The sequence below is a fragment of the Haliotis cracherodii genome, unplaced genomic scaffold, assembly GCF_022045235.1.
Source record: "Haliotis cracherodii isolate W230 unplaced genomic scaffold, xgHalCrac1.p SCAF_3, whole genome shotgun sequence".
Classification (NCBI taxonomy): domain Eukaryota; kingdom Metazoa; phylum Mollusca; class Gastropoda; order Lepetellida; family Haliotidae; genus Haliotis; species Haliotis cracherodii.
In genome coordinates, this window is record NW_027266286.1 from 6401562 (window position 1) to 6426530 (window position 24969).

General features: G+C 40.6%; 2 protein-coding genes across 2 annotated transcripts; one reads left to right on the plus strand and one right to left on the minus strand.

Moving 5' to 3' along the window:
- Positions 1–1285: 1285 nt before the first annotated feature.
- On the minus strand, positions 1286–9238 carry LOC139475026 (uncharacterized). Its single transcript, XM_071258242.1, has 8 exons — positions 9022–9238; positions 7328–7581; positions 6667–6813; positions 5936–6159; positions 4748–4996; positions 3709–3883; positions 2479–2624; positions 1286–1865 (listed from the first exon to the last, which is right to left on the minus strand). Exons 1-8 carry the CDS (start codon positions 9221–9223, stop codon positions 1565–1567), a joined length of 1698 nt encoding a protein of 565 aa, XP_071114343.1. The 5' UTR covers positions 9224–9238; the 3' UTR covers positions 1286–1564.
- Positions 9239–11187: 1949 nt separating this feature from the next.
- LOC139474857 (uncharacterized) lies at positions 11188–18642 on the plus strand. Its single transcript, XM_071258011.1, has 7 exons — positions 11188–11570; positions 12388–12641; positions 13162–13308; positions 14712–14935; positions 15871–16119; positions 16665–16985; positions 17281–18642. Exons 1-7 carry the CDS (start codon positions 11285–11287, stop codon positions 17576–17578), a joined length of 1779 nt encoding a protein of 592 aa, XP_071114112.1. The 5' UTR covers positions 11188–11284; the 3' UTR covers positions 17579–18642.
- Positions 18643–24969: the final 6327 nt, after the last annotated feature.

The following is a 24969-nucleotide window of genomic DNA, read 5'->3' on the forward strand; positions in this document are numbered from 1 at the left end:
AATTCCCATACTTTAACATAGGCTTACAATAGTCGTAAGGCTAAGATCACTTTGTACAACAGGGCCTGGAATTCCCATACTTAAACATAGGCTTACAATAGTCGTAACGCTAAGATCACTTTGTACAACAGGGCCTGGAATTCCCATACTTTAACATAGGCTTACAATAGTTGTAACGCTAAGATCGCTTTGTACAACAGGGCCTGGAATTCCCATACTTTAACAGAAGGCTTACAATAGTCGTAACGCGAAGATCGCTTTGTACAACAGGGCTCTGGCTTTAACAGGATGAGTGTATCTCTATTCACTGTTCAAAGCAGCACTTAACTCATTCACTATGAACATGCATGATACTGCTTTTCTAAAAACATGTTTAAAAGTATTTGTTTTATATATCTTGGATACATTGATGGCATGTGGCTGAAACAATGGTAATGCGATGCCAAATGTTGATTCTCACCCATACAAGACTCACTGCACTTGATCTCACACCCAAACACTGTCCCATCCAACCCACCCACCCTCGTGAAAAAAACGTGGACCCAAATGACAAAAAAATAATACCATCGATTATTGAACACCTCCACACGCACGCACGCACGCACGCACGCACGCACGCACGCACTTCCCATACCCCCCTAAGGTAGAAGTTCAATGAGGACCCCACACCCCACTCACGCACATGCTGAAAGTATTAATGAGAATTAACCCCTCCTTAACAAAATAATGGATCTCCTCAAGTGAGGTACCCACATTTGATGGATCAAGTACCCCTCCAGTCCAGCCCTTATAAATCCAGGGTAGAATAGATCTTCAGCAAACTATTCTTGCCGTGAATGGCGACTATGCTTGTCGTAAGAAGCGACTTACAGGCTCCCTGCCTTGATTGATACTTGTCATCATATTCCAATTGCGTGGATCAATGCTCATTATATCAATCACTGGATTGACTCAATTATTTACGGACTGCTGTCATATAGCTGGAATATTGCTGAATGCGGCCTTAAACAAATCCTGTACATACAGATAGAGTGTAACTCTACCAACATACAGATAGAGTGTAACTCTACCAGGAACATGACTCAACCCTCCTTCCCCTTATACCACAAGTCAACTGTCTCTGCAGGTGATCTGTCCAGTTGTCAGGGTCATTCAACACACAGTATAAAGCTCTGCAGCCATAGCGAAAGTACCAAGGCAGTATAGTCCCTGCTTGTCGAAATATGCAACATCAGGCCTTAAACTTTACACAGACATGTTGTTTCTCAGTTCAGTGAAATCGAGTGACGAAAAGGAAACCATCAGGCCACACCCAAAGACTGGAAGCTCTAAAGTTACATGTGACGTACACACGTCATAATGGAATTCACTTTTTGCACACGGCACTTGTGTCATTACAATCACTTCCTACTGAATCAATGTATCTCACAAAACAAGTACTTATGGTTACAAACCTCCATGCTGCTAAAAAAGCACAGAAATGTAAGCCTCGTTTTGGGATCAACATCGCTTAGAATGAGACTTGATGGCATGTTTGCCCTTGTAGAGAAGAACGCTCTGGTACTCAAACGGCTGTGGTGGATTTAAACACAGAATTCAGTCCGTCTTTCTGAATCTGAGATTCCATCTGTTTGATCTCATCCTCAAAGAACTCGGCAGAGTTGGAAGCGAGCAGCCCGAACAGATTGTCCAGCTTGGTGAGGTCAGGCCTCTTCGTCTCCAGGCGGTACTGCAGTGGCTTGAAGCCTTCCTCCCTCAGCTCCTTCACCATGCGGCCTTCGCTGTGCTGGCCCGGGAGGAAGGACACAAACACCAGCTTGGCCGGGTACACCTCAGCGTGGTACTTCTTGAAGAGCGGACAGAACCTGCAAGAGAGATCCAGCTGTCTTTTACAGGCATATTTTCAAAAATATTTATTTTAATATTTAAAATTAACTTTAAAATTGGCATTTCTGTTATTCCAGATATCGGCCTTTTCCCATTTACCCATCAAGATATGCCTTGTAGACCTTATTACAATTTTAAAGATTCTATTTCAAATTTCTCTCCCAGAAACGGCCCAGATCCTACCTCGTCCTTACCCGTTTTCCCTTCAAGATATGCCTTGTAGACGTTATTACAATTTTAAAGATTCTATTTCAAATTTCTCTCCCAGAAACGGCCCAGATCCTACCTCGTCCTTACCCGTTTTCCCTTCAAGATATGCCTTGTAGACGTTATTACAATTTTAAAGATTCTATTTCAAATTTCTCTCCCAGAAACGGCCCAGATCCTACCTCGTCCTTAAACGTTTTCCCTTCAAGATATGCCTTGTAGACGTTATTACAATTATAAAGATTCTATTTCAAATTTATCTCCCAGAAACGGCCCAGATCCTACCTCGTAACTACCCGTTTTCCCTTCAAGATATGCCTTGTAGACGTTATTACAATTTTAAAGATTCTATTCCCTCCCAGGGATGTTGAGGGCAAGACTCACCTGTATCCCTCGCACTCGTCCATCTCTTCCTCATCTGTGACGACGATGAACGTCTTCACCACCTCCCTCTCCTTGTAGAAGGGGTAGAGACTGGCAGCCGGCGCCGTACCCCCATCCGCCCGTATGGTGACCGCCAACTCCAGACACTGCAACATCGTCACTTTACAGGTAAACATTGACAGACGGAAGCAAGTTCCTGCATGTATACAGGGATTAGAAACGTGAGCAACGCTCCTATTCACACTACAATGATACAATGATTACGTTGTTTATACAACAGATACAACAGGTACGTTGTTTATACAACAGGTTCGTTGTTTATACAACAGATACAACAGGTACGTTGTTTATACAACAGGTTCATTGTTTATACAACAGTGAAGTTTATACAAAATTCGAAACAACGGACTAGTTTCAAGATACTGCCTCTGGTCTTGCATGATGACAACTCCCCAATCTCATTAAAATCAGATCTTAGTTCTCGCTTTCGCTAAACGAAGATCTGAAGACATCCCATTACGGGTCACGTCAGAACGACCTTTCAACCAACCAATCATCCATCCATCGCTTACCAGATCATGAAAGTGACAGTCAGAATGCGTTTTCTAATCATGCAACCTCGAAAACGTTAACATGAGGTATTCCGAACGACAGTTACAAAATTATCGTCTCTCTCTCGCTTCCGTGGGATGAACATTTGAACGGAGGGGGCGTTGCACAGAAGCACTGTCATACAATCTCAACCATAGATTAGACATTCCGGAAAGTTCGTTTGTTATGTTTTCAAAATTTTAATCGAGAACTGTGTCAACATATTTTTTAAGCGTAGTCTGACATGGAAGTCGCCAGGTTGAAACGAGTGCCGTAAAGCTCGAGAAAGCTGCTTTCTAATTGACTGATGTCGACTTGTTAGTCATTTCAGTGGTCGGTCAAAGTTCGCGTTAGGTCGTTCTGACGACCCGTAATGGGATATCCTCAGATCTTTCTCAGCGGCAGCAAGAACTTACATCTGATTTAATGAGATTGATAACTCACCAGTTTATATGAAGTTGAACATCTACGGAAATTCAAAGCAACTTTTTACGCCAAGTTCCAAAAATAAGTTTATTATCATCATTTTGATCAGCCACGTCAAAGAGCCTGACAATCCCCTTACTTACAAACATAAGTAGAAAGTATCCGTATAAGCCTGTATTTATTATCAACATGCCACAAAATGTGTAAACCCACCTGCTGGACGTTTTTTGGCAGATACGGAGCATCCCTGGTCCATTCGTTGAAGAAGACGAGCTTGGCGGACGTCACCGCCGTGAGGAGGCTGGCGATGATGGTGCTGGTCCGCACCGCGACATCCATGGAGCCGGAAGCGTCCCCCATCACAACCACCGGGGACTCCAGACACAATCTGTTGGCAGAAAGAAGTGTTACAGTATATCCCCGAAACTATGTCTTCCGTACGATTACCCCAGGAAACGAATGTATATATAAATTAAAGTGACATAGTTATTATCCCATGACCCTTAAAATGGTTAAAATTGACGATTTCACTTAGAACCATGGTATTCGTATGATCGATATGATGTATATATTCATGTTGGAAATTGGTGGCCATTACGTATATTGTTTGTTTTCTGATCTCCTATTTTTAAAAGGGAGAGGTCCAAAATATGAAAATCAACTCAGATGATTTTACTGCCTGCAATGTACAATATTTGGTTTTCAAAAGATGGGGTTGGGGGGGGGGGGGGGGGGGTTGGGGGGGGAGAGAAGGGATCGAATACTTGATGATGGGGATGGTACCAGCAGTAAATGATGAGCCTATTTACACAGGGCGCTTGTTACAAGGGCCTAGCCTAGTGGTATTTGCTCGTCACTTCGACGACCGGGTTCTATTCACCACATAGGAGTACAATGTGTAACCCATTACTGCTGTCCTCCCAATAAGGTGTGCTGGAGTATTGCTAAAAATGGTATAAAGCCATACTAAATAACCCACTCCAAGCGCGGATCCAGCATATTAAAAGGGATGGGTCCAAAATATCAAAATCCTCTCTCAGATAATATTACTGCCTGAAACGTACTAAATTTGGTTTTCAAAAGGATGGGGGACCCATGCCCCCCTCTGGATCCATCTATGCGTTCACTCAAAACGCAGCAACCCGTGAACTCACTCTCTTATTACAACTTCTAGACCTAGGCTTGAAATGGGCACTGGTCCGCAAAGCAAAGGTCCCTATAATATGGAAGTATGACAACCTCTTGGACTTACTTGATGTTCTTCAGCCTGTCCTCGGCCAGGGTCACCAGGTCCGGGTGGAAACAGGCCTTGGTGGGGTTCTCAATACGAGGCACGTCCCACCCGCTGTAGCTGGGGTCGAAGGGAATGTTTTCTCGGATCATTTTCAGTGTCAACAGTCTCTCCAACAGCTTCCCATTGGGCAGCGACACCTGGTGGCCCTTCTCAAGCCTCGCCTTCACCACAGAGTCCAGTTCCGGGCACTGGAGGTCCTCGTAATACCTGGAAAACGATCATTGACATGACTGATGATAGTTATATTACCCTGATAAGAAATAAAGCCAGACATATCTAGGTAAAACAAGACATACAACAGAACGATGTACCCGAGGTCAAACTGCCAGCATCCACTAAGATAATAATCCTAATATGTCTAACTCGCGAACGTCTCGTGGAGAATGATGTCCAGTTTCTCATCACAAGTACCTAGGTATTGTATTGCAAGGAATATTCTAGAGAACAATGTTTGTCTAGCATAAGGTTTACCTCAGTGAAGTCCCCCAGTTTCTGCCCATATACCTCCATGTAAATATAGCATACCATTTATCTGAGAGAAATGTCCAGTTTCTGCCCTTATATTCCTATGTAAGTTTAACATACCATTTATCTAAGAGAGATGTCCAGTTTCTGCCCCTATATTCCTATGTAAGTTTAACATACCATTTATCTGAAAGAAATGTCCAGTTTCTGCCCCTATATTCCTATAAAAGTTTAACATACCATTTATCTGAGAGAAATGTCCAGACTCTGCCCCTATATTCCTTTGTAAGTTTAACATACCATTTATCTGAGAGAAGTGTCCAGTTTCTGCCCCTATATTCCTATGTAAGCTTAACATGCCATTTATCTGAGAGAAGTGTCCAGTTTCTGCCCCTATATTCCTTTGTAAGTTTAACATACCATTTATCTGAGAGAAATGTCCAGTCTCTGCCCCTATATTCCTATGTAAGCTTAACATACCATTTATCTGCCCAAATACTCCTATGTAAGTACAGCATACAGTTTACCTGAGAGAAATGTCCCGTTTCCAATGAAATATACCTTTTACTATTGTATAACGCATACCAGAAACAGTGTCCTATATCTTCCACATATCCCTTACCAGAAACATAAACATGTCCAATCATGTACCCCAATCCGAACAGCACTTGAAGCACCTACCAGAGAACGGTGTCCAGTTTCTCCTCGTATTCCGCCACTCTCGCCATTGAGTCCGACGTCAGGTTTTTGACGTGGGCCTTGACCACGCTGTATGGGATGTCGTACTCCTTGACGAGGTCGTTGACGTTGCTGTCCGTCAGGCTCTGACATCTCTCCACCATGGTGTTGTCTGGAGCAGGTCCGCCATAGCAGAAGGGCAGAAACCATGGTAACGCGGGGAAATCCTGCACAAGATTATAAACCCATCAATGTCGCATGATACATTTATATTTATTTTTTTATTGTTAAGTAGCGTTGTAGTACTACTTTTCTTGATTAAACTGTTATGCTATCGTTGAGAAGGCAACAAAGTACCCTTTACTAAATATGATATTGTTACTTTTATAATTATTCATCACTAGGGACCGATCATTTTACATTCCTCGAAGGCACGTCATGCTGGTGAGACGAAGAATGGTGTTTCGGTTACTGCTTCAAGGCATTCATTTGTCTTCGGAAAGACATTTTGAAAAATATTTTGTGTAGAACCTGAGGCCAAAATATTTGTGTTCAGATTTTTTGGAAGAAATATAATTTTTTTAAAGAATTCCAGGCCCACCTCGTAGAATATCAAATGGTCGCTCCCGTATACTCTATAAGAGTTCGACAGTGAAACTCCACGTGATTGTTAGTGTTGATACAACCATGTACATCTACCTCTTTGGCGTTAAAATGTATCTACGCATATGTACCTCTTTGGGATTAAAGTGGCATATATCTGCAAGTTTCTTCCAGCCTTGTTTGGGGAAGTACAGTGCGTAGAACTCCAGCTCCGGAGTAGTGAAGTTCCTCACCCACCTCGTGATGTGCTTGCAGGTGGCGCCACTGGCAGAGCCTGTCTGTTGACGTCATCAGGTATGTTATGTCATGTTTATACACCACAGCTTTGAATCGTGAATTATATTTCTTATAAATGTTTATGTGAGTTACTGTTGTTATAGGCCGTAGTCAGCATAGGTCCAGATTATATACTGTGAAGTCTTGGACATTTGTAAATACTGTACAGCGAAGAACGTCCGATTCTTTGATATCACTTTACAGTAATCCACGTTTATAACGAACACGCTTATAACAAACTGACGGATATGACGAACTTATTTTTTGTCCCCGGCCATTAGTGGCCCATTTGAGTTCGTTATAACCGTAGTTTACTGCAGTTAATCGGTCATGCCATGACAGATTAATTATGGTCATATGAAAGAATCGGATGATCTTTAACATCTTCTGGGTAGTATGGTATCCGATGGTGGTACATTTACCCACTGCATCGGAGATAAATAACATGATCTTAAGTTAATGATTAAGTTTCAAAACGGCTTCAAACGATTTATAGATGCAAATATTTTCACTTACTTGGGGCTTCATAGCTTTGAGGTTCCCCAGGTCAGCCTTCAATTTCCCGAACTTCTTTTTGCTGACCTTTGTCCCTGACAGCTGTAACCTTGTCATTTTTTTCTCAAGGACTCGAATCTGTCTCCCCGAGTCCAGCAAGGTCAAGGCCTTCAGGACCTCCACCAGACCGAACTGTTCTCGGTTCTGGAGGAAGGCGTCCGAGAGCTTGTAGTCATTTCTGGCCCACGCGGCAGCCAATGCTCGAACCCTGGCGTCTGGAATAATCGAAGTGTAATGTGACTGAGTTTGTTTACAAACTGCTTAGGTATTATTGACCGGGGACACAGGGTGTTCCTGTTCCCTATGGGAGCGAACTCAGGTCGACGGGTCAGCGCGGAAGATACATTTTCGTCACGCTAGTGAAATAGGGAGAAGTCATCTAAGGCGCCGCTACTCGCTGTGCAGATTTGCCAGAGACCATTTGTCGCGGGTTCGACTCCCAGATTCACCCTGATTATGTTTCTAGTTTTGTCAGCACCATGTCTGCTCACTGGCATGGGCTCACCAGTGAGGTAAACATCTGAGACCTCCACCTCCAAAGCTCACACGCCTTAATACAACTGAAATAATGTTCAAAGTACCTTAAATCAAAACCCAATCACTCCTCCCAGTGGAATAAATAGTGCTTTTGGTAGTAGAAATGTATTTCGTTCACAACTTATATATACACAACGCCATTCAAATAATAGAAATAATAGAAACAATAGTTATAAATCTACATAATAACATATATATAATAATATTACTACTACCACATAATTAATATTGATTAGGGGTGAGTGAGTGAGTTGGGTTTAACGCCGTTTTTAACAGTATTCCAGTTATATCGAGGCGTGTCAGCTTAATGTGGGAAGAAAGCCCGAAGTGATGAAGGTCTCAGACGTTTACCACTTCCGTGAAATCCACGAGCACGGGTATGGTGCTGACAAACCTAGAAACAAAATCGGGGCAAACCACAATTATAGGTTTCTGGCCTGCCCAAGGGACGCAACTCTGCTCAGCGAATCGCGGGGCCTTAGACGACTGAGCCACCCCTGACCCCAATATTGATAAGGCGACTAACAAAAGACATTATAACGAATTGAAACAAACATAACAGATTTCCTGAGACATTTCTAACTTTTTATAGAAACCAAATGTCTCTACAACAGCCAACCAAACACGTATAGTTAATTATTCAACGCAAGCTACATAGACTCTCTGTTCCCACTTTAACGATAAGCTGTTATAACAAATCACAGTCAGTTTTATATGCAGTCTTAACGACTTTTCAGAGATACTAGCTTCTTGCTCCTTCAACAGGTTGAATACTGATAAAGCTTATAATTTTAATTTTATATATATATATATATATATATATATATATATATATATATATATATATATATATATATATATATATCCATGCGTATATGTTTACACAAGGTAGGATTAATGTACAATCGGTGTCATATTTCACACATACGAACATATATACGTATATATAAGGTATAACAATTTGTTTTCGGAGAAAAAACGGAAAACTTGCACGCATTCTTACACTTTTTTGACATTTTATATAGTGTTTGGCGTTAAAGCCGTCATTTGAAGACATAGACAATATTGATTGATCCGATGACATATATACATCACTGTATAAACAGCACGATACTCACTCTGAGATACGGCAACGCCACTGTTAGCCAATACCGCCATTGCAGCTGCATAGCGTTCTCTATTCTGCTCCTGTCCGTTCACGTGATCTGCCATACCCACCGTCCCCACAAAATAATCTTTAGGCTCCTTCTCTATATCCAGATCTTTGTGTTCCTCCACTTTGTTTTCGTCGATCTCTTCCTCCCCGTGTTGTCTCGCCATGCCCCCCTGTCTGGCACCCCGCCCCCCTCGGGACCTCCCCCTATGCCCCCCGCCCCGTCTACCCCTCCCACGGCCTCGTCCACGACCGCTCATGGTTATGGCTCGGTTTTAAACGAGGTGTCTTGTATGTTGGTAAATCGTTGATTCAGCTACATTCTTGTATTCAGTACACTGACTGTTTGAACCGTCCGAACATTTATATGGGAGTACGAGTTTGTAACTTGCACAATCATGCGTCAGATTTTCTTTAGCCAATCAGCGTGCTCGGGCTTCCATGACCTGGGGTCAAGTGTGATGTAGTTCTAACTACGACGATGTTGACTGTACGTTCATCGTGTGAGTAGTAATTATGAAAAAATGTGATCCGTTTACGGTATACCAGTCACTGTTTTATTTCTCCTCTATTTCATCATGTATGTTAGTGTGATTCTATTTTCACAAATAAGACAAAATAATACGTATATACTACATGCATTACACCACATTCTGAAACATGAAACAAAATTTTAGTTGAAGGGATATTACACATTTAGATTATTTAAAAAAAGAGCCACACTAAAATCATGATTATGACACCTTCACATTCGTATGTAAACAAGAAATATTAGCATAAGTAGTAAAGCACTTTTTTTTCAAAATCTCAAATACAACATGATACTTTCTTCAATGGACAACACTTTCTTTATTCTTTGTAGCGGTGTTTCAGGGCTACTGCCTTTTCATTGGATGAGTTCGTGTACTGTAGGTTCCATTTCATTTGATTAAAAATGGTTTTGTTCTCATTACAAAAACACGATAACTTGAGATACAGTGGAACCTCGCTTATCCGGACCCTCAGTAAAGCCATACAGCCCATTACATCATAAGCATTACATATTTATAATATTGAATCATCAATATTCAATATCAATAAATACATTTGATCGTGTTGATTTGAGTATTTTTATAAACTTTTAGTATGTATACTTAATAGATATGTCAGTGGATGGAGCTTGTTAAGTAAATTTAAAAGAATGATATTCAGCTCAGTACGAGTTGTAGTTTCTTAGGGTGTTGTTGAGCCGAGAGCTTTTGCTCTATTATATTAGCATCGATCTGTACCGAAATATTACATTGAAAGAATAAACAAGAAGTTGATATCGATGAGTCAACCTGTCTTTATTGATACTAACACATCTTCTAAATGCCATTCAGTGTAGATAGTGATGTAGTCAGTATAGGGTGCCAGAGAAATCGCTGACGTTTTGCTGAGGTGCCGTTTTAGCCTGCACCCAGTATCGGATGTGTGAGGTTAACCGCGATTACTATTGTATATGCAATCATCCACAAGCACAACAGTTTGGATTTTACTTAATAATTACTTGTAGGAAACATTGCTGCCTTAGTTCGTTACACAATGGTAGCCAATGTTTTTAAAACAATTCATTATGTAACCAATGCTATTATTCAATCATCAAGAATTTCCATTCATTTACATATGATTTTTTTATGAATCAATTATAGATCACCACAACCCGTGTTCAGTGTTTATATGTAACTTAATATGTAACAAGAATAAAATAAAGAATTTCAAATATTATCTGAAATATTTGTTCTCAAAGCAATGATGTTCTAGATGGTTCTCTTCGTCTCTTTTGACACGTCAGGATATAAACTTCCAACAGATGCAAGCTAAGGAAATTCTATGAATGAACCTACACGTGCGTATTCCTACGCTTCGGAACCAGCACGTTTGAAACGTAATCTATGCATAAGAATATATGACAGCTTATAATTGTGCTATTATTGCTAAGGATATATACATACGTAAACGTACATTTGATTAATATGTCTGCAAGGGATATAAATCATACCTATATCAGCGAACTATATTTCTGTGCGGAGTTTCGGGTGTTGCTAGGTACGCGAGTTGTTGACATGTTGTTGTGCAAGTTGCTCTACATATAATTACGGACACGCGGTACTAGACCACAGTTCGCAGACGACATCAAGAACGTGGGCATCATTTACATGACCGATTAAGACACCTCGTATTATTTTCTACACTTGTCATATCTGATTATGCCGAGAGGACGAGGCCGCGGTCGTGGGGGAGCCAGAGGGGGGCGTGGTCGTGGAAGAGGCAGGGGAAGATCTGGAGGCCGTGGAAGATCCGCATCGGCGCCAAACACAGGTAACGATGAGCAAGGCAGTGCCCCAGAACAGTTGGACATCGAGACTAGGCCTAAGGACTTCTTCACTGGCACTGCCTCGGTCGCCCAGCACATCCAGGGGCAGACAGACAACCTGGACAGGTACGCGGCCACCATGGCAGTTCTCCGGAAGAGTGGGGTGGCTGTTGCTCAAAGTGAGTACAAATTGCTGACGTCAATAGTTTTGATGAATCGGCAACTATCTGTCTGCATACTTTTTTGTGAAAGATCAGAGTTTTATTCTTGATATTTTACTTTAAAATGGAGTTAAGAAGTATACATAGATCTATATAGTTTCGATCCGGGGTAGAGTATAGTGCCTCAGCAATCCATGCTTGCCGCAAAAGGTGACTATGCTTGTCGTTAGAGGTGACTAACGGGATTGGGTGGACAGCCTGACTAGGTTGATGCATGTCATTGTATCCCAATTGTGTGGATCGATGCTCGTCAATCACTTGATTGTCTGGTCCAGCTATTATTTACAGACCGCCGTCACATTGCTGAGTGCGGCATTAAACAAATAACCAACCAACCAACTACTAGTTTAGGAAATCAATATTATTTTGTAAGGATATCAATAGTAGGTAGGAGATAAACATACTGTGTTTTCAATGTAGAGCTAGGTTACCTGGAGATTTAACCCTGCTAAATTGAATTTGGAACCCCGGAGTGAGGTTTCAAATGTTAAGTTTAGTGCAGTTTGAATTCAACAGATCATATAAAATATAGAAGTAATATTGTAAGGAACTAATTAATGGCTGGGGCATTTCTAGTAAAAGGGTACAGAGATATGTGTCCATTTCATTAAATATATATTCAGTAGAAAAAACCCCCACAATTTTGACCATAGATAATGACCCTAATTTGTCAAATATGAATTTGAAGGCACCTCCCTCTGTGAATATGTAGAATGGCAACTTTTACAAGAAATTCTGTACAACGAATAAAGTAAACTGTATTGTAAATTTGCAGATGCTTGTGTGCGAGCTTTGACTGCTGCATGGGCTCGGCATGACTACAAGCTTGCTGACGCCTTTCTTCAGAACAGAGAGCAGTTTGGACTTGTTGAGGTTTTGAAGGCCTTAACTTTACTCGACTCAGGGCGGAGAGTGCGTGTTCTCGAGAAAAAGCTCAAAAGGTTGCAACTCACAGGGTCGAAGATCAGCAAGAAGAAATTTGGAAAGCTGAAGTCAGACATTGACAACCTTCATGCTATTAAACCACCAGTGAGTACTGCAGGGGTTGTCTCCCTTGATGTGCTGAAAGCCAATCAGAAAATGGTAGCAATGTCTCAACACTGTAAACTATAAGGTTACAATGTTGTAACAATGTGAAATTGTTAGCTGAATAGAATCTCTAGATCTTTATAAAAATATATATATAAAAAGTAAAAATAAACTTATACATGATCAAATGTATTACACAACCATACATAACATTCTATGTGACTTGAGTCCAGCAAAGAAAATAACAGCATGGAGATTTGTTTCATAGTTATGTAAGAGTTGCCTCTCTTGCATTTATCCTGAGTAGCAACACCTAAGATGTATTGCAAGAATTTGAGTGGCAAATCTAGACATAATTTGCTGATAAGGAAATCACAATATGGCCAATATTTGAAATAAATGTAATCTCATTAAAATCAGAGCTATAAGATCTGATGAGATTGAAATAGATGAAGTCATTCAATGATTGAAATAGATGAAGTCCTACCATGAAACTAAAACTTACGATGACTGTTTCCAGCAAGGGTCTGCCAGTGGGGCGGTGTGCAAACATGTGCAGGCGTGGGTGAGGACGTTCACGAAGGAGGACCTGGAGTTCTACGCTCTCCACTACCCAAAGGATCCCTGGAAGAAACTGGCAGACATCTGCCACTTCAGCCCCAAAACAGTAAGTCTGACAAGCAGGGGCGGTCGGGTAGCCTAGTGGTTAAAGCGTTTGCTCGTCACGCCGAAGACCCGAGTTCGATTCCCGACATGGGTACAATGTGTGAAGCCCATTTCTGGTGTCCCCCACCCTGATATTGCTGGAATATTTCTAAAAGCGGCGTAAAACCAAACTCACTCACTCACTGACAAGTAATTATCCAGGTCAACTAAAGTGACATGGAAATATGGGGGGCTATGCTGTCAGCTGGTATGTAGTTAGAGTATTAGATTTTTTTCCGAGATGTATTTTCTTAAATCTTTATCCTTTTAATTTAATCTGTCAACAAGAAAAGAAAGTGTGCTACACGGCAAATTCACACTTTACTTTTTAGGCATATGGTGACATCATTCACAGTGTTCAGTTTTGCATTGAAGCGTTCCAAAACATTTTCAACAACACATGTAAAAATTGTGACCCTATAGAAAATCTGCCTACGCTCATGCAGTCGACCACTTGTTTGTCTGATCCAGACAGTTTGGTGACATATGTGTAGTAGTTTAGTGTATGTCTTTTTCACAGTTAAGAAACACATGCAAAGATCTAAGATATCAGACACCCTGAAATACATAATTACATAATATACTAGTATAATAGGTAAACCATTATCATCAATGCTAGATACATTGCATAGGCTTCCTACAAGTAAGTATAACATGGACCGGTGAAGTCCGGGGTAGAATAGGTCTTCAGCAACCCATGCTTGCCATAAAAGAGGTAACTAACGGGATGGGGTGGTCAGGCTGGCTGACTTGGTTGAAGCATGTCATTGATCCCAAATGCGTGGATCGATGCTCATGATGTCAATCACTGGATTGTCTGGTCCAGGCTCGATTACTTACAGACCGCTGTCATATAGCTGGAATATTACGGAGTGCGGCGTTTTACAACAAACAAACAAACAAATACATCAGTCATCCATTAAATCACTAGATAGACCGTACGCTAAACGATTATACTAAAACACATACAGTAATATACATGCTAGGCAAGACCACCATCCAAGGGAGATAACTCCTTGACTTTCATTTGACTGTATAATATACACAACATAAATACATAATGCTTACACATTCTGTATAAACATATACAATACTTTGAGACAGAAATTTATGATATTAAGCTTCTGTCCATGGGGCAGTTTGTTAGTAAAACAGGTCAGATACACTTTGTTCTAGAGCTGACTGAAACTAACAACTAGTTATATATGATAAATATATGTTAAAACCTACAATGAAATTAAAACAGATATTACCAAAACCTACATCGGCCATGTATGGTTGAGTACAGTGTAAAACAACATTCACTCACTCACACACATCAGATATGGTTCTGTGTGTAATTCATTTCCTTATTTTGTACCTCAGGATTTTGCAGTGTTGCCATGGTTCCTGCCCTTCTGTTTTGGTGCCAATTCCCCTGAGGGATCGATGGTGGAGAGGTGTCGCGACGTCACAGAGGCCAACGTCAACGACCTCATCAAGGAGTATGATGTCCCATACACTCATGTGAAGGAACACAAGGCCAGGTTGACAGAAGACTCAAAAGCCAGATTAGCTGCATATGAGACGAAACTAGATACAGTGTTATGGTAAAACACTTTAAAGCAGTCATGTTTGGGTTTCAATAACTATGGGGCGGTAGGGTAGCCAAGTGGTTTAAGCATTCGCTCGTCACACCGAAAGCCCGGGTTCGATTCCCGACATGGGTACAATGTCTGAAGCCCATTTTTGGTGTCCCCCGCTTTGACATTGCTGGAATATTGCGAAAAGCGGCGTAAAACCATACTCACTCACTTCAATAACTACCTTCATTATTCCATTGTATCTTTTACCAGATTTTCCTGTGTGTTGGGGTTTGGTGGGTGGTCCAATCTTTTTATGGGGGGTGGGGGGTGGGGGGGACGGAGTGAGTCGGTAGGAAGAAATACTGTCCCTTCGCCTCACCTGTTTCTTTATTAGAGCAGTGCGAGAGAGAAAACCATCAAAATATCGATATAACTGATGAAGGGTTGTGGGGCAAAATCAGTTCCTGTTGCCAAATTTTGTTTTGTTAAATATATCTAAAAATATGCAAAGTAGGAAATATGTATCAGTAAAGCTCATTTTTTTTCTGCCAAATTGAAACCTTTTTCATCACGACACAATTGAGCACACGATGCAAGACAACAGGTTACAATAGTTTGAATGATGAGATAAGCTCTACTCAAACTGCAGACAATATATTCAGATAATATATTGAAGAAGAAAATCACCTGAAATGTCTTTTTTATCTTATTTTTTTCTTACTCACCAAGATTTTTCTTCAAAATATCTGAAACTACGAAAATATTTCTGTTTAAACCACATTCTTACCCCATTTCACTCATACATTTACCATTCTTGAGATCTTAAGTAGATATGTAATGGTTCTCTGAATTCTGGTAAAATATTGGAGTAAAATGAAAAATACTCCTTTCTGTGTTGACTCCATGTTTAACCAAAGCAATGTGAATACTGTACTTATCTACTGTTTATCGTCCTTTAGGTGGTATGAAGATCTTCAGTGCTTGGAGGTAGACAAAATAATAACAGAACGACTTGAAGCAGGCGAGAATGTGAACCTGGCCAATGGGAAACTGTTGGAAAGATTATTAACCCTGAAGATAATCCGCGAGAACATCCAGTCCACATCATATTACAGCTCTGGGGCCCCAACCCGGGAGGCAAACCCAACAAAAGTTTCTTTTCTCCCCAAGCTGATCCCCTTGGCTGAAACAAGACTGACATCAATCAAGTAAGTAATATATAGGACTGATATATGCTCAACTCCTGCTATAAGTCCAACACTCAACTCCTGATATATAAGTCCAACACTCAACTCCTGATATAAGTCCAACACTCAACTTCTGATATAAGTCCAACACTCAACTCCTGATATAAGTCCAACACTCAACTCCGGCTATAAGTCCAACACTCAACTCCTGGTGTAAGTCCAACACTCAACTCCGGCTATAAGTCCAACACTCAACTCCTGCTATAAGTCCAACACTCAACTCCTGATGTAAGTCCAACACTCAACTCCTGCTATAAGTCCAACACTCAACTCCTGCTATAAGTCCAACACTCAACTCCGGCTATAAGTCCAACACTCAACTCCGGCTATAAGTCCAACACTCAACTCCTGATGTAAGTCCAACACTCAACTCCGGCTATAAGTCCAACACTCAACTCCTGATGTAAGTCCAACACTCAAGTCCAATTTAAGTAAGAACAGAACATTACCACTAGGCTCCCACTATATAATGTTATGACTTATTTCTTATTTGCACTTTTCTTTAGACTTCCCCTCGAGTCCCCAATTGTTGTGATCGGCGATGCATCTGGGTCCATGCAGGTTGCCATCCGAACCAGCACCATTATCGCCAGTCTGCTCACCGCGATCTGCTCAGCCAGACTTGTCTTCTTCAACACCGAGAATCGCGAAGCACCATACTTGCCCAAGACCATCGATGAAGTGCTGGAACTGGCGGTGACAACCACGGCAGGTGGTGGGACAACTCCAGCCGCTAGCTTGTGGCCGTTCTATGAGAAGAAGGAGGTTGTGAAGACATTCATCATGGTGACTGACGAAGAGGAGAATGGAAAAGTTCAGAATATGAAGTGAGTTGAACATTCAGGATTGGCTGTTTTAGACATAAGGACTCACTACTGACTTCATATCTGTTGTGTAAATTCTTTTCAAGGAAATTTGATTTGGAGTACCGGTAAATGATGGTCCTGTTTCTACACACAGGGAGTTTGGGTGCAGCTTTATGTAGAGTCTTGTTTTGGACAAAGGATAAAAATTGCAGACAAAGGTTTACCTTATCTGATGATAATACTCAGCATTGACAATTCAACTTATTTGTTTTAATATCATGACAATTTGATGAGTTTCGCAATAATTTCATTTCAGTTTTGCTGAGTTGTACAAGAAATATCATGACGAAGTATTTCCTGCCAAGCTGGTCTTCGTGTCCTTCCTCCGTTCCCAGCATGCAAAGGGGCAAATGGTGACTGGCCTTCAAGAACTTGGATTCCACCCACTCCAGTTCCAACTGGAAGGAAGCCGCCCCGACCTGACTAAACTGGACAATCTGTTCGGGCTGCTGTCGTCTGATTCCGCCTCCTTCAAGGATGAAATCACCGAGATGCAGGAGAGCATCAAGAAGTTGGGGCTGGCCGAGGTCTTCAAGGGGCTCAAGACAGAGTAAGATGAGTTTGGAGGTCAATACCCGAACTCAAGGCTGTAGATCAGTTAGGAGGTCAATACCCGAACTCAAGGCTGTAGATCAGTTAGGAGGTCAATACCCGAACTCAAGGCTGTAGATCAGTTAGGAGGTCAATACCCGAACTCAAGGCTGTAGATCAGTTAGGAGGTCAATACCCGAACTCAAGGCTGTAGATCAGTTAGGAGGTCAATACCCGAACTCAAGGCTGTAGATCAGTTAGGAGGTCAATACCCGAACTCAAGGCTGTAGATCAGTTAGGAGGTCAATACCCGAACTCAAGGCTGTAGATCAGTTAGGAGGTCAATACCCGAACTCAAGGCTGTAGATCAGTTAGGAGGTCAATACCCGAACTCAAGGCTGTAGATCAGTTAGGAGGTCAATACCCGAACTCAAGGCTGTAGGGGGGCACAGGTGGCCCAGTGGTCTGAGGAACTGTGATTCGATGCACAGAGTTGTGTCCATTGGGCATGCCAGAAACCTATGATTATGGTTCGAATCACGATTCACCCTAATTATGTTGCTAGGTTTGTCAGCACCATACCTGTGGGTTTCAATGAAGTGGTAAACGTCTGAGATATGCATCACTTCGGGCTTTCCTCCCACATTAAGCTGACACGCCACGATATAACTGGAATAATGTTAAGAGCGGGGTTTAAAAGCAACTCACTCACTCACTCAAGGGCTGTACTCCACAGAATAATACCACTACAGGGCTAGAACTGTTGTAAGTAAAGGAGTAAGACAATCATAGTGCAACTCTTGTCCTAAGACTGCAGGAACATATTGGAGTTAAGACTAAGCTACGATAAGTCTGTGTTCAGGTATCTGACTTCATTATGTTGCTTTTAATTACAGATACACACATAGTTTGCACACAGGTTCAATAGTAGACACACATGTTCAATAGTTGACACACATGTTCAATAGTTTGCACACAGGTTCAATAGTAGACACACATGTTCAATAGTTGACACACAGTTTCAATAGTTTACACACATGTTCAAAAGTTGACACACATGTTCAATAATTGACTCACAGGTTCAATAGTTCACACACATGTTCAATAGTTTACTCACAGGTTCAATAGTTTACACACAGGTTCAATAGTTGACACACAGGTTCAATAGTTGACACACATGTTCAATAGTTTACACACAGGTTCAATAGTTTGCACACAGGTTCAATAGTTGACACACATGTTCAATAGTTTACACACAGTTTCAAAAGCTGACAAACAGTTTCAATAGTTGACACACATGTTCAATGGTTGACACACAGTTTCAATAGTTGACACACAGGTTCAATGGTTGACACGCATGTTCAATGGTTGACACACATGTTCAATGGTTGACACACATGTTCAATAGCTGACACACAGTTTCAATAGTTGACACACATGTTCAATGGTTGACACACATGTTCAATGGTTGACACACATGTTCAATAGTTGACACACATGTTCAATAGTAGACACACATGTTCAGTAGTTACACACAGGTTCAATAGTTGACACACAGGTTCAATAGTAGACACACAGGTTCAATGGTTGACACGCATGTTCAATGGTTGACACGCATGTTCAATAGTTGACACATGTTCAGTAGTTACACACAGGTTCAATAGTTGACACACATGTTCAATGGTTGAGACACATGTTCAATAGTTGACACACATGTTCAATGGTTGACACACATGTTCAATAGTTGACACACAGGTTCAATAGTTTATACACAGGTTCAATAGTTGACACACAGGTTCAAAAGTTTACACACAGTTTCAATAGCTGACACACAGTTTCAATAGTTGACACACAGTTTCAATAGTTGACACACATGTTCAATGGTTGACACACAGGTTCAATAGTTTACACACGGGTTCAATAGTTTACACACATGTTCAATGGTTGACACACATGTTCAATGGTTGACACACATGTTCAATAGTTACATGATTACTGTGATATTATTATTTAAAATGAATTGTGTGACTGTATTTCTCCCTGTATTTTGTGTAAATATCATCTGGATAATCCATTTGTTTGCTCACTTTTGTGTTGAAAAGTATTTTTTTACTGAGAATGATAATAAGACTAAGAGGGTCATTATCTTTAGTTTGAAACCCTAGCATGATCAAGTTGTAACCTTCATGTGTGCTTTATCCAGAAACCATTTTAAAAAAGTACAACTAGAAAACAATCATTACCAGTCTTTTCCATATTTTTCTATATAAAATACATGGCATGTTGTATATGTAGCGGTCCTGTGATGGGATTCGAACCATGGACCTTCTGATCAGAGGTCTGACAAGGTAAGGATGTCATCTGTGGGATGACTCCATGCCCTGCTACATATTCCCCCGTCAAGAGATGGCACGGCCCGGGCCGCATAGTAGGGTACTGAGGCTTATTTTGCTCAAGTTTAATATGAACATGCTCAGCCCCACGTTGGGCACCAATGTAGCAGCCATAAAATTTCCGAGTCCCATGATGGGATTAGAACCACGGACCTTCTGCTCCGAGGTCAGACGCCTTGTCCACATGACCAAAGAGGTTAATCCTGTCAGCAAGCTGACATGGTAAGGATGTCATCTGTGGAATGACTCCACGCCCTGCTACATGTAGATTATTTCTGAAAAACTTGGGCCATTAATTTCTGTAATTAGCAAACATCCTTCAATTGATAAGTCATGTTCTTGATTTCTTGAGGAGACCCTTCGGCACTATCTTGTGTTCAAGGGAGATAACTTTTGCTATGCTTTAGTTGCATACCATGAATAAATCTTTGTTCGTTGTTGTTATGTGTAATACATCAACATCAGCAAGATTAAATAGCTTTATTCTTTTTGTTGGTTGACAAAGTTTGTGAATAATAAGGGCATTTGATATAAGGATGTTGTTAAGCTGAGTGTTATGGATGGTGTAGGGAAGCAAGGTGTTCAGTTATTTTTTTATTTTGATCATGTGTTAGGTTTTAATTGTGTATATGAGCTGTATTTTTATTTACAAAAAATAGTATTTCCAGTAGAGTTAGAAGTGTACATGTATTAATATTCAGATGTAGTTGTCATTACCATGCAATTAAGTGTAACAAGCAGGTAACTACAGGCTATTTTGTTTATAGAGAAATAATAGCTATTTTATACAAGACATACTATATACTATGTGGTGAACATGCGTATGGAGGATATAACAAATCTTTGACATAGATACGTTTTAATAAGAACAGCTAATTAAGGCATTTTCATTTTTCTTTATTAATCCGACGCAAGTGCTTTGTGATTGGTTCTGTTGAGTTATTTTAAGTGCAATACTGGTGACAGGTTCTCTGGATCTAATATATGATTATTTGTTTATTTAATGTTACAAAGATGTATTGTGTTGAGTCAGCATTACTGATATTACTGTATATTTGTACTAGAACGGTTACTACATGACAAAAAACATATGTTGGTTTTAGTCTGTGATACTTTTTACCTTTTTTGTACATGATCAATGTATGTTTTTATCTCAGGGCACCCTTTCATAATAAATATATGTTCAAATGTATGATATTACTTTGTTTTCATTATACATTTAGCAAACACAAACAAATCAATCTGTCAGTAAAGAAGACAAGGTTGGTATTTAAGCCTGGATCAAATCAATATCTTTGTGGCTTATGTCAGTGATATCATTGTGGCTTATATATGTCTGTGATATAATTGTGGCTTATATATGTCAGTGATATTGTGGCTTATATACGAGGGGTGTTCATTAAAGATTTCCCCTAAACCATTTAGGGTTATCATATTTGGTTGAAATTTCACATGTGTAATGATACATGTATCTATGGGTTATGTCTGAATTTGCAGCACCGAACTATTAATCTTACCATTTTTACAGGTGTTATGATCGAGTAGGGTGTGACAATGGAGCCAGTAGAATACCGAGCAGTGATTAGGTTTTTATATTTGAAAGGTCGCACACCAAAAGAAACTTTCGATGAAATGAAAGCAACTTATGGGGAAGATGCCCCATCATATGACGTTGTTAAACACTGGTATCACCAGTTCAAGTGTGGTCGGACATCTGTTGAAACAGCTGCCATTCCTGGTCGCCCCCATCGTACACTATCCATCAAGTGGAGACCGCCATTTTGGCAGACCGACATATAACTGTTTGCCAGTTAGCACAAGATGTCAAGATCAGTGTAGGGTCTGTGAAAAAAATCATCCATGACAATTTGAACATGCATAAGGTGTCTGCACGATGGATTCCCAGGTTGCTCACACCTTTCCAAAAGCAGGAACGAGTCAATTGTTCAAAGGATCTTTTGGACATGTGCCAAAAAAAACAGGCAAACTTTTTTGACAGACTTATCACACAGGATGAAACATGGGTCCATCACTATGATCCTGAGACTAAAGTTCAGTCGATGCAATGGAAGCATGTGGAGTCACCACCCCCAAAGAAGGCACGTGTCCAACCCTCTGCAGACAAGGTCATGCACACGGTGTTTTGGGACCAGCACGGAGTAGTGATAATGGATTTCTTGGCAAAGGGTACCACAATTACAGGAGCTTATTATGCTTCACTGCTGCGGAAATTGCGGGACGCTATCAAGCTTAAGAGGTGTGGCATACTGACCAAGGGTGTCTGTCTCCTGCAAGACGATGCTCCACTACACAACTCTCATGTTGCCCAGACAGAAGCGCGGTCCTGTGGCTATGAAATCCTTCCACATCCTCCTTACTCTCCTGACCTTGCACCATCTGACTTCCACCTCTTTCCAACCATGAAGTCATTTTTGAAGGGAAAACGTTTCACAGATGATGAAACACTGATTTCTGAAGTCAAGTCCTGGTTTGAGACGCAAAATGTGGGCTTTTACAAGCGAGGTCTCCATAGTTGCATAAAACAATGGGAGAAGTGTGTAACTCTTGGTGGTTCCTATGTGGAGAAAGACTAATACCTATGTCAAGTTTCATTCCACTAGGTCCATTGGAAGTGGGTCAGGGGAAATCTTTAATGAACACCCCTCGTATGTCAGTGATATGATTGTGGCATATATGCCTGTGATATCATTGTGGCTTATATATGTCAGTGATATCATTGTGGCTTATATATATATATCAGTGATGTCATTGTGGCATATATGCCTGTGATATCATTGTGGCTTATATATGTCAGTGATATCATTGTGGCTTATATATATATATATATATCAGTGATGTCATTGTGGCATATATATGTAAGTGATATCATTGTGGCTTATATATGTCAGTGATATCATTGTGGCTTATATATATATCAGTGATGTCATTGTGGCATATATGCCTGTGATATCATTGTGGCTTATATACCGGTATGTCAAGGATATCACTGTGTCATATATGTCAAGGATATCATTGTGGCTTATATGTCTGTGATGTCATTGTGGCATGTACAATGTCTATGCTTTCACTGTGGAATTGGCTATTCAGTAATTCATGAGCATATCATGAACGATTTCAATGATATCACTGATGCATGGGCTATTTCTGTATACCACGACGATGTGGAACATTGCTAAGAATATTAATCACTGGATTGCCTGGTCAAAACTCAATTATTAACAGGCTGTCGGCACGAAAGTTGGAATATTGCTAAGTGGGGAGTAAAATCCCCCACAAAAGGAAGGTGGAATTAATCATGCTACTTGTGAGCCCTTTATCAGTAATGGCTGCACTTTACAGGTGATAAATTGATTTATTATCACTAGGGGTGTCACGATACGATACGTATCTCAATTGTGAGGTCAGGCATGTTTAACCCAAACAGCAAATACTAACACTCAACACTGACCAGTAAACAGTCTGATCAGCCAATAACATTTAATTCTCTTTCATTCACATACAATCTTCATTACAAGTTCACAACTTCGGAATTCGGGCTTTCGAAAATGAATCGAAAATTGAACCTTTACCGGATGCTGGTCTCTTAAATACATTGTCATACATTGCTTTCTTTCCACTACTGCTAGCGCTTGGAGTTGGAGCTGATCGACGCAGATGGATGTGAAATCAGGTAAGTGTAAGTGAAAGTTCATGTTGGTTGTGCTTCCCGTGTAGGAAATCTGCGTTTTAGAGAGTTGACAAACAGTCCTTTCGCGGCAAACCTTCCTTACACCGGCTTCATAGAACACGGGAAGTGTCTCCAGACAGACTTAAACGTCCCCAATCTCATTAAAGATTTTGAGGACATCCCATTACGGGTCACGTCAGCATGACCTTTCATCCAACCAATCAGAGCGTCGCTTACCAGATCCTGAAAGTGACGGTCGGAATGTGTTTTCTAATAATGCAACCTCGAAATATTTAACACGGGGTATTCTGAACGACAGTTACGGATTTTATGATAAATAAATACAATCTAGGCCATCTTTAAGCCATTCCAGAATGTTGTTTTTGTCAGTTTTATTTTTTTTAATCGAGAATACGTCAAAATATGTTTCGAAGCGTAGTCGCCAGTTTGAAACTAGTGTCGTAAAGCTCAAGATAGCTGCCTTCTGCAGCGGTAGAAACTAACATTTTTGGTCCACTAGTCCTTATAATGATAATATATAGCAAAACAACTAAAAATGGCAAATATCTACTCATCCTTATGATATGATATGGGCAGATTGGCAAGGACTATAGGACTAATGCCAATTTCTAACTCTGCTTCTGATTGGCAAATGTCGATTTCTTGTCAATCATTTCATTGGTCGGTCAATGTTCGCGAAAGGTCATTCTGACGTGACCCGTAATGGAATGTCCTCAGATCCTTGGTTAGCGATAGTGAGAACTAAGACCTGATTTTAATGAGATTGAAAATTCTCCAGCGGGTCTTCCAATTCTGTGTCCGAGAACTCCATGATGTCGTCTGCACGCGCTGTGACAGACGCTATTATGAACCGCTGTCTCTGATTGGTCAATAACACTTCAGTAGCCAATGAAAACAAGCGTATCGAGTAAAGCTAGCTATGTTTGTTATTTATTCGTGTATAATACGCACTCGTGTGTTCTATGCACCCTTAATTATAGGCAATTAAATACTGGAAAATATATCTGTCGTGTATGATACGCACATACTTTTCTTTTGTATCATTTCAGACTGTCAGCATAAACTACGAAATTTACAATCTTTCAACTCTATTTTTTTCTCACCAAAATCATATTAAAATAAAAGCACCTTATTTCTAATTTTGAGAGCGCCCCGGGCGCTTATTACGTCGAATACGGAAGGAGAATCTCGTATTCAAACCAACAACTATAGGATCCTGGTAGGGCTGAAGCGCACGTAAACACATTCCAAGGTATGTACAGTTAACTCCCTGATCTTTTCCCTATAAATAGCCACAGCTTTAACAATATCG

Excerpts from the sequence above, each read along its gene's own strand:
- LOC139475026 (XM_071258242.1), bottom strand. The coding sequence starts at position 9,223 with ATGGCGAGACAACACGGGGAGGAAGAGATCGACGAAAACAAAGTGGAG. Across the intron at positions 6,814-7,327 it reads TCAAAGCTATGAAGCCCCAA|ACAGGCTCTGCCAGTGGCGC; the intron begins GTAAGTGAAAAT and ends TGACGTCAACAG. Across the intron at positions 2,625-3,708 it reads TGCCAAAAAACGTCCAGCAG|TGTCTGGAGTTGGCGGTCAC; the intron begins GTGGGTTTACAC and ends ACGATGTTGCAG.
- LOC139474857 (XM_071258011.1), top strand. The coding sequence starts at position 11,285 with ATGCCGAGAGGACGAGGCCGCGGTCGTGGGGGAGCCAGAGGGGGGCGT. Across the intron at positions 12,642-13,161 it reads TTCATGCTATTAAACCACCA|CAAGGGTCTGCCAGTGGGGC; the intron begins GTGAGTACTGCA and ends GACTGTTTCCAG. Across the intron at positions 16,120-16,664 it reads ACAAGACTGACATCAATCAA|ACTTCCCCTCGAGTCCCCAA; the intron begins GTAAGTAATATA and ends ACTTTTCTTTAG.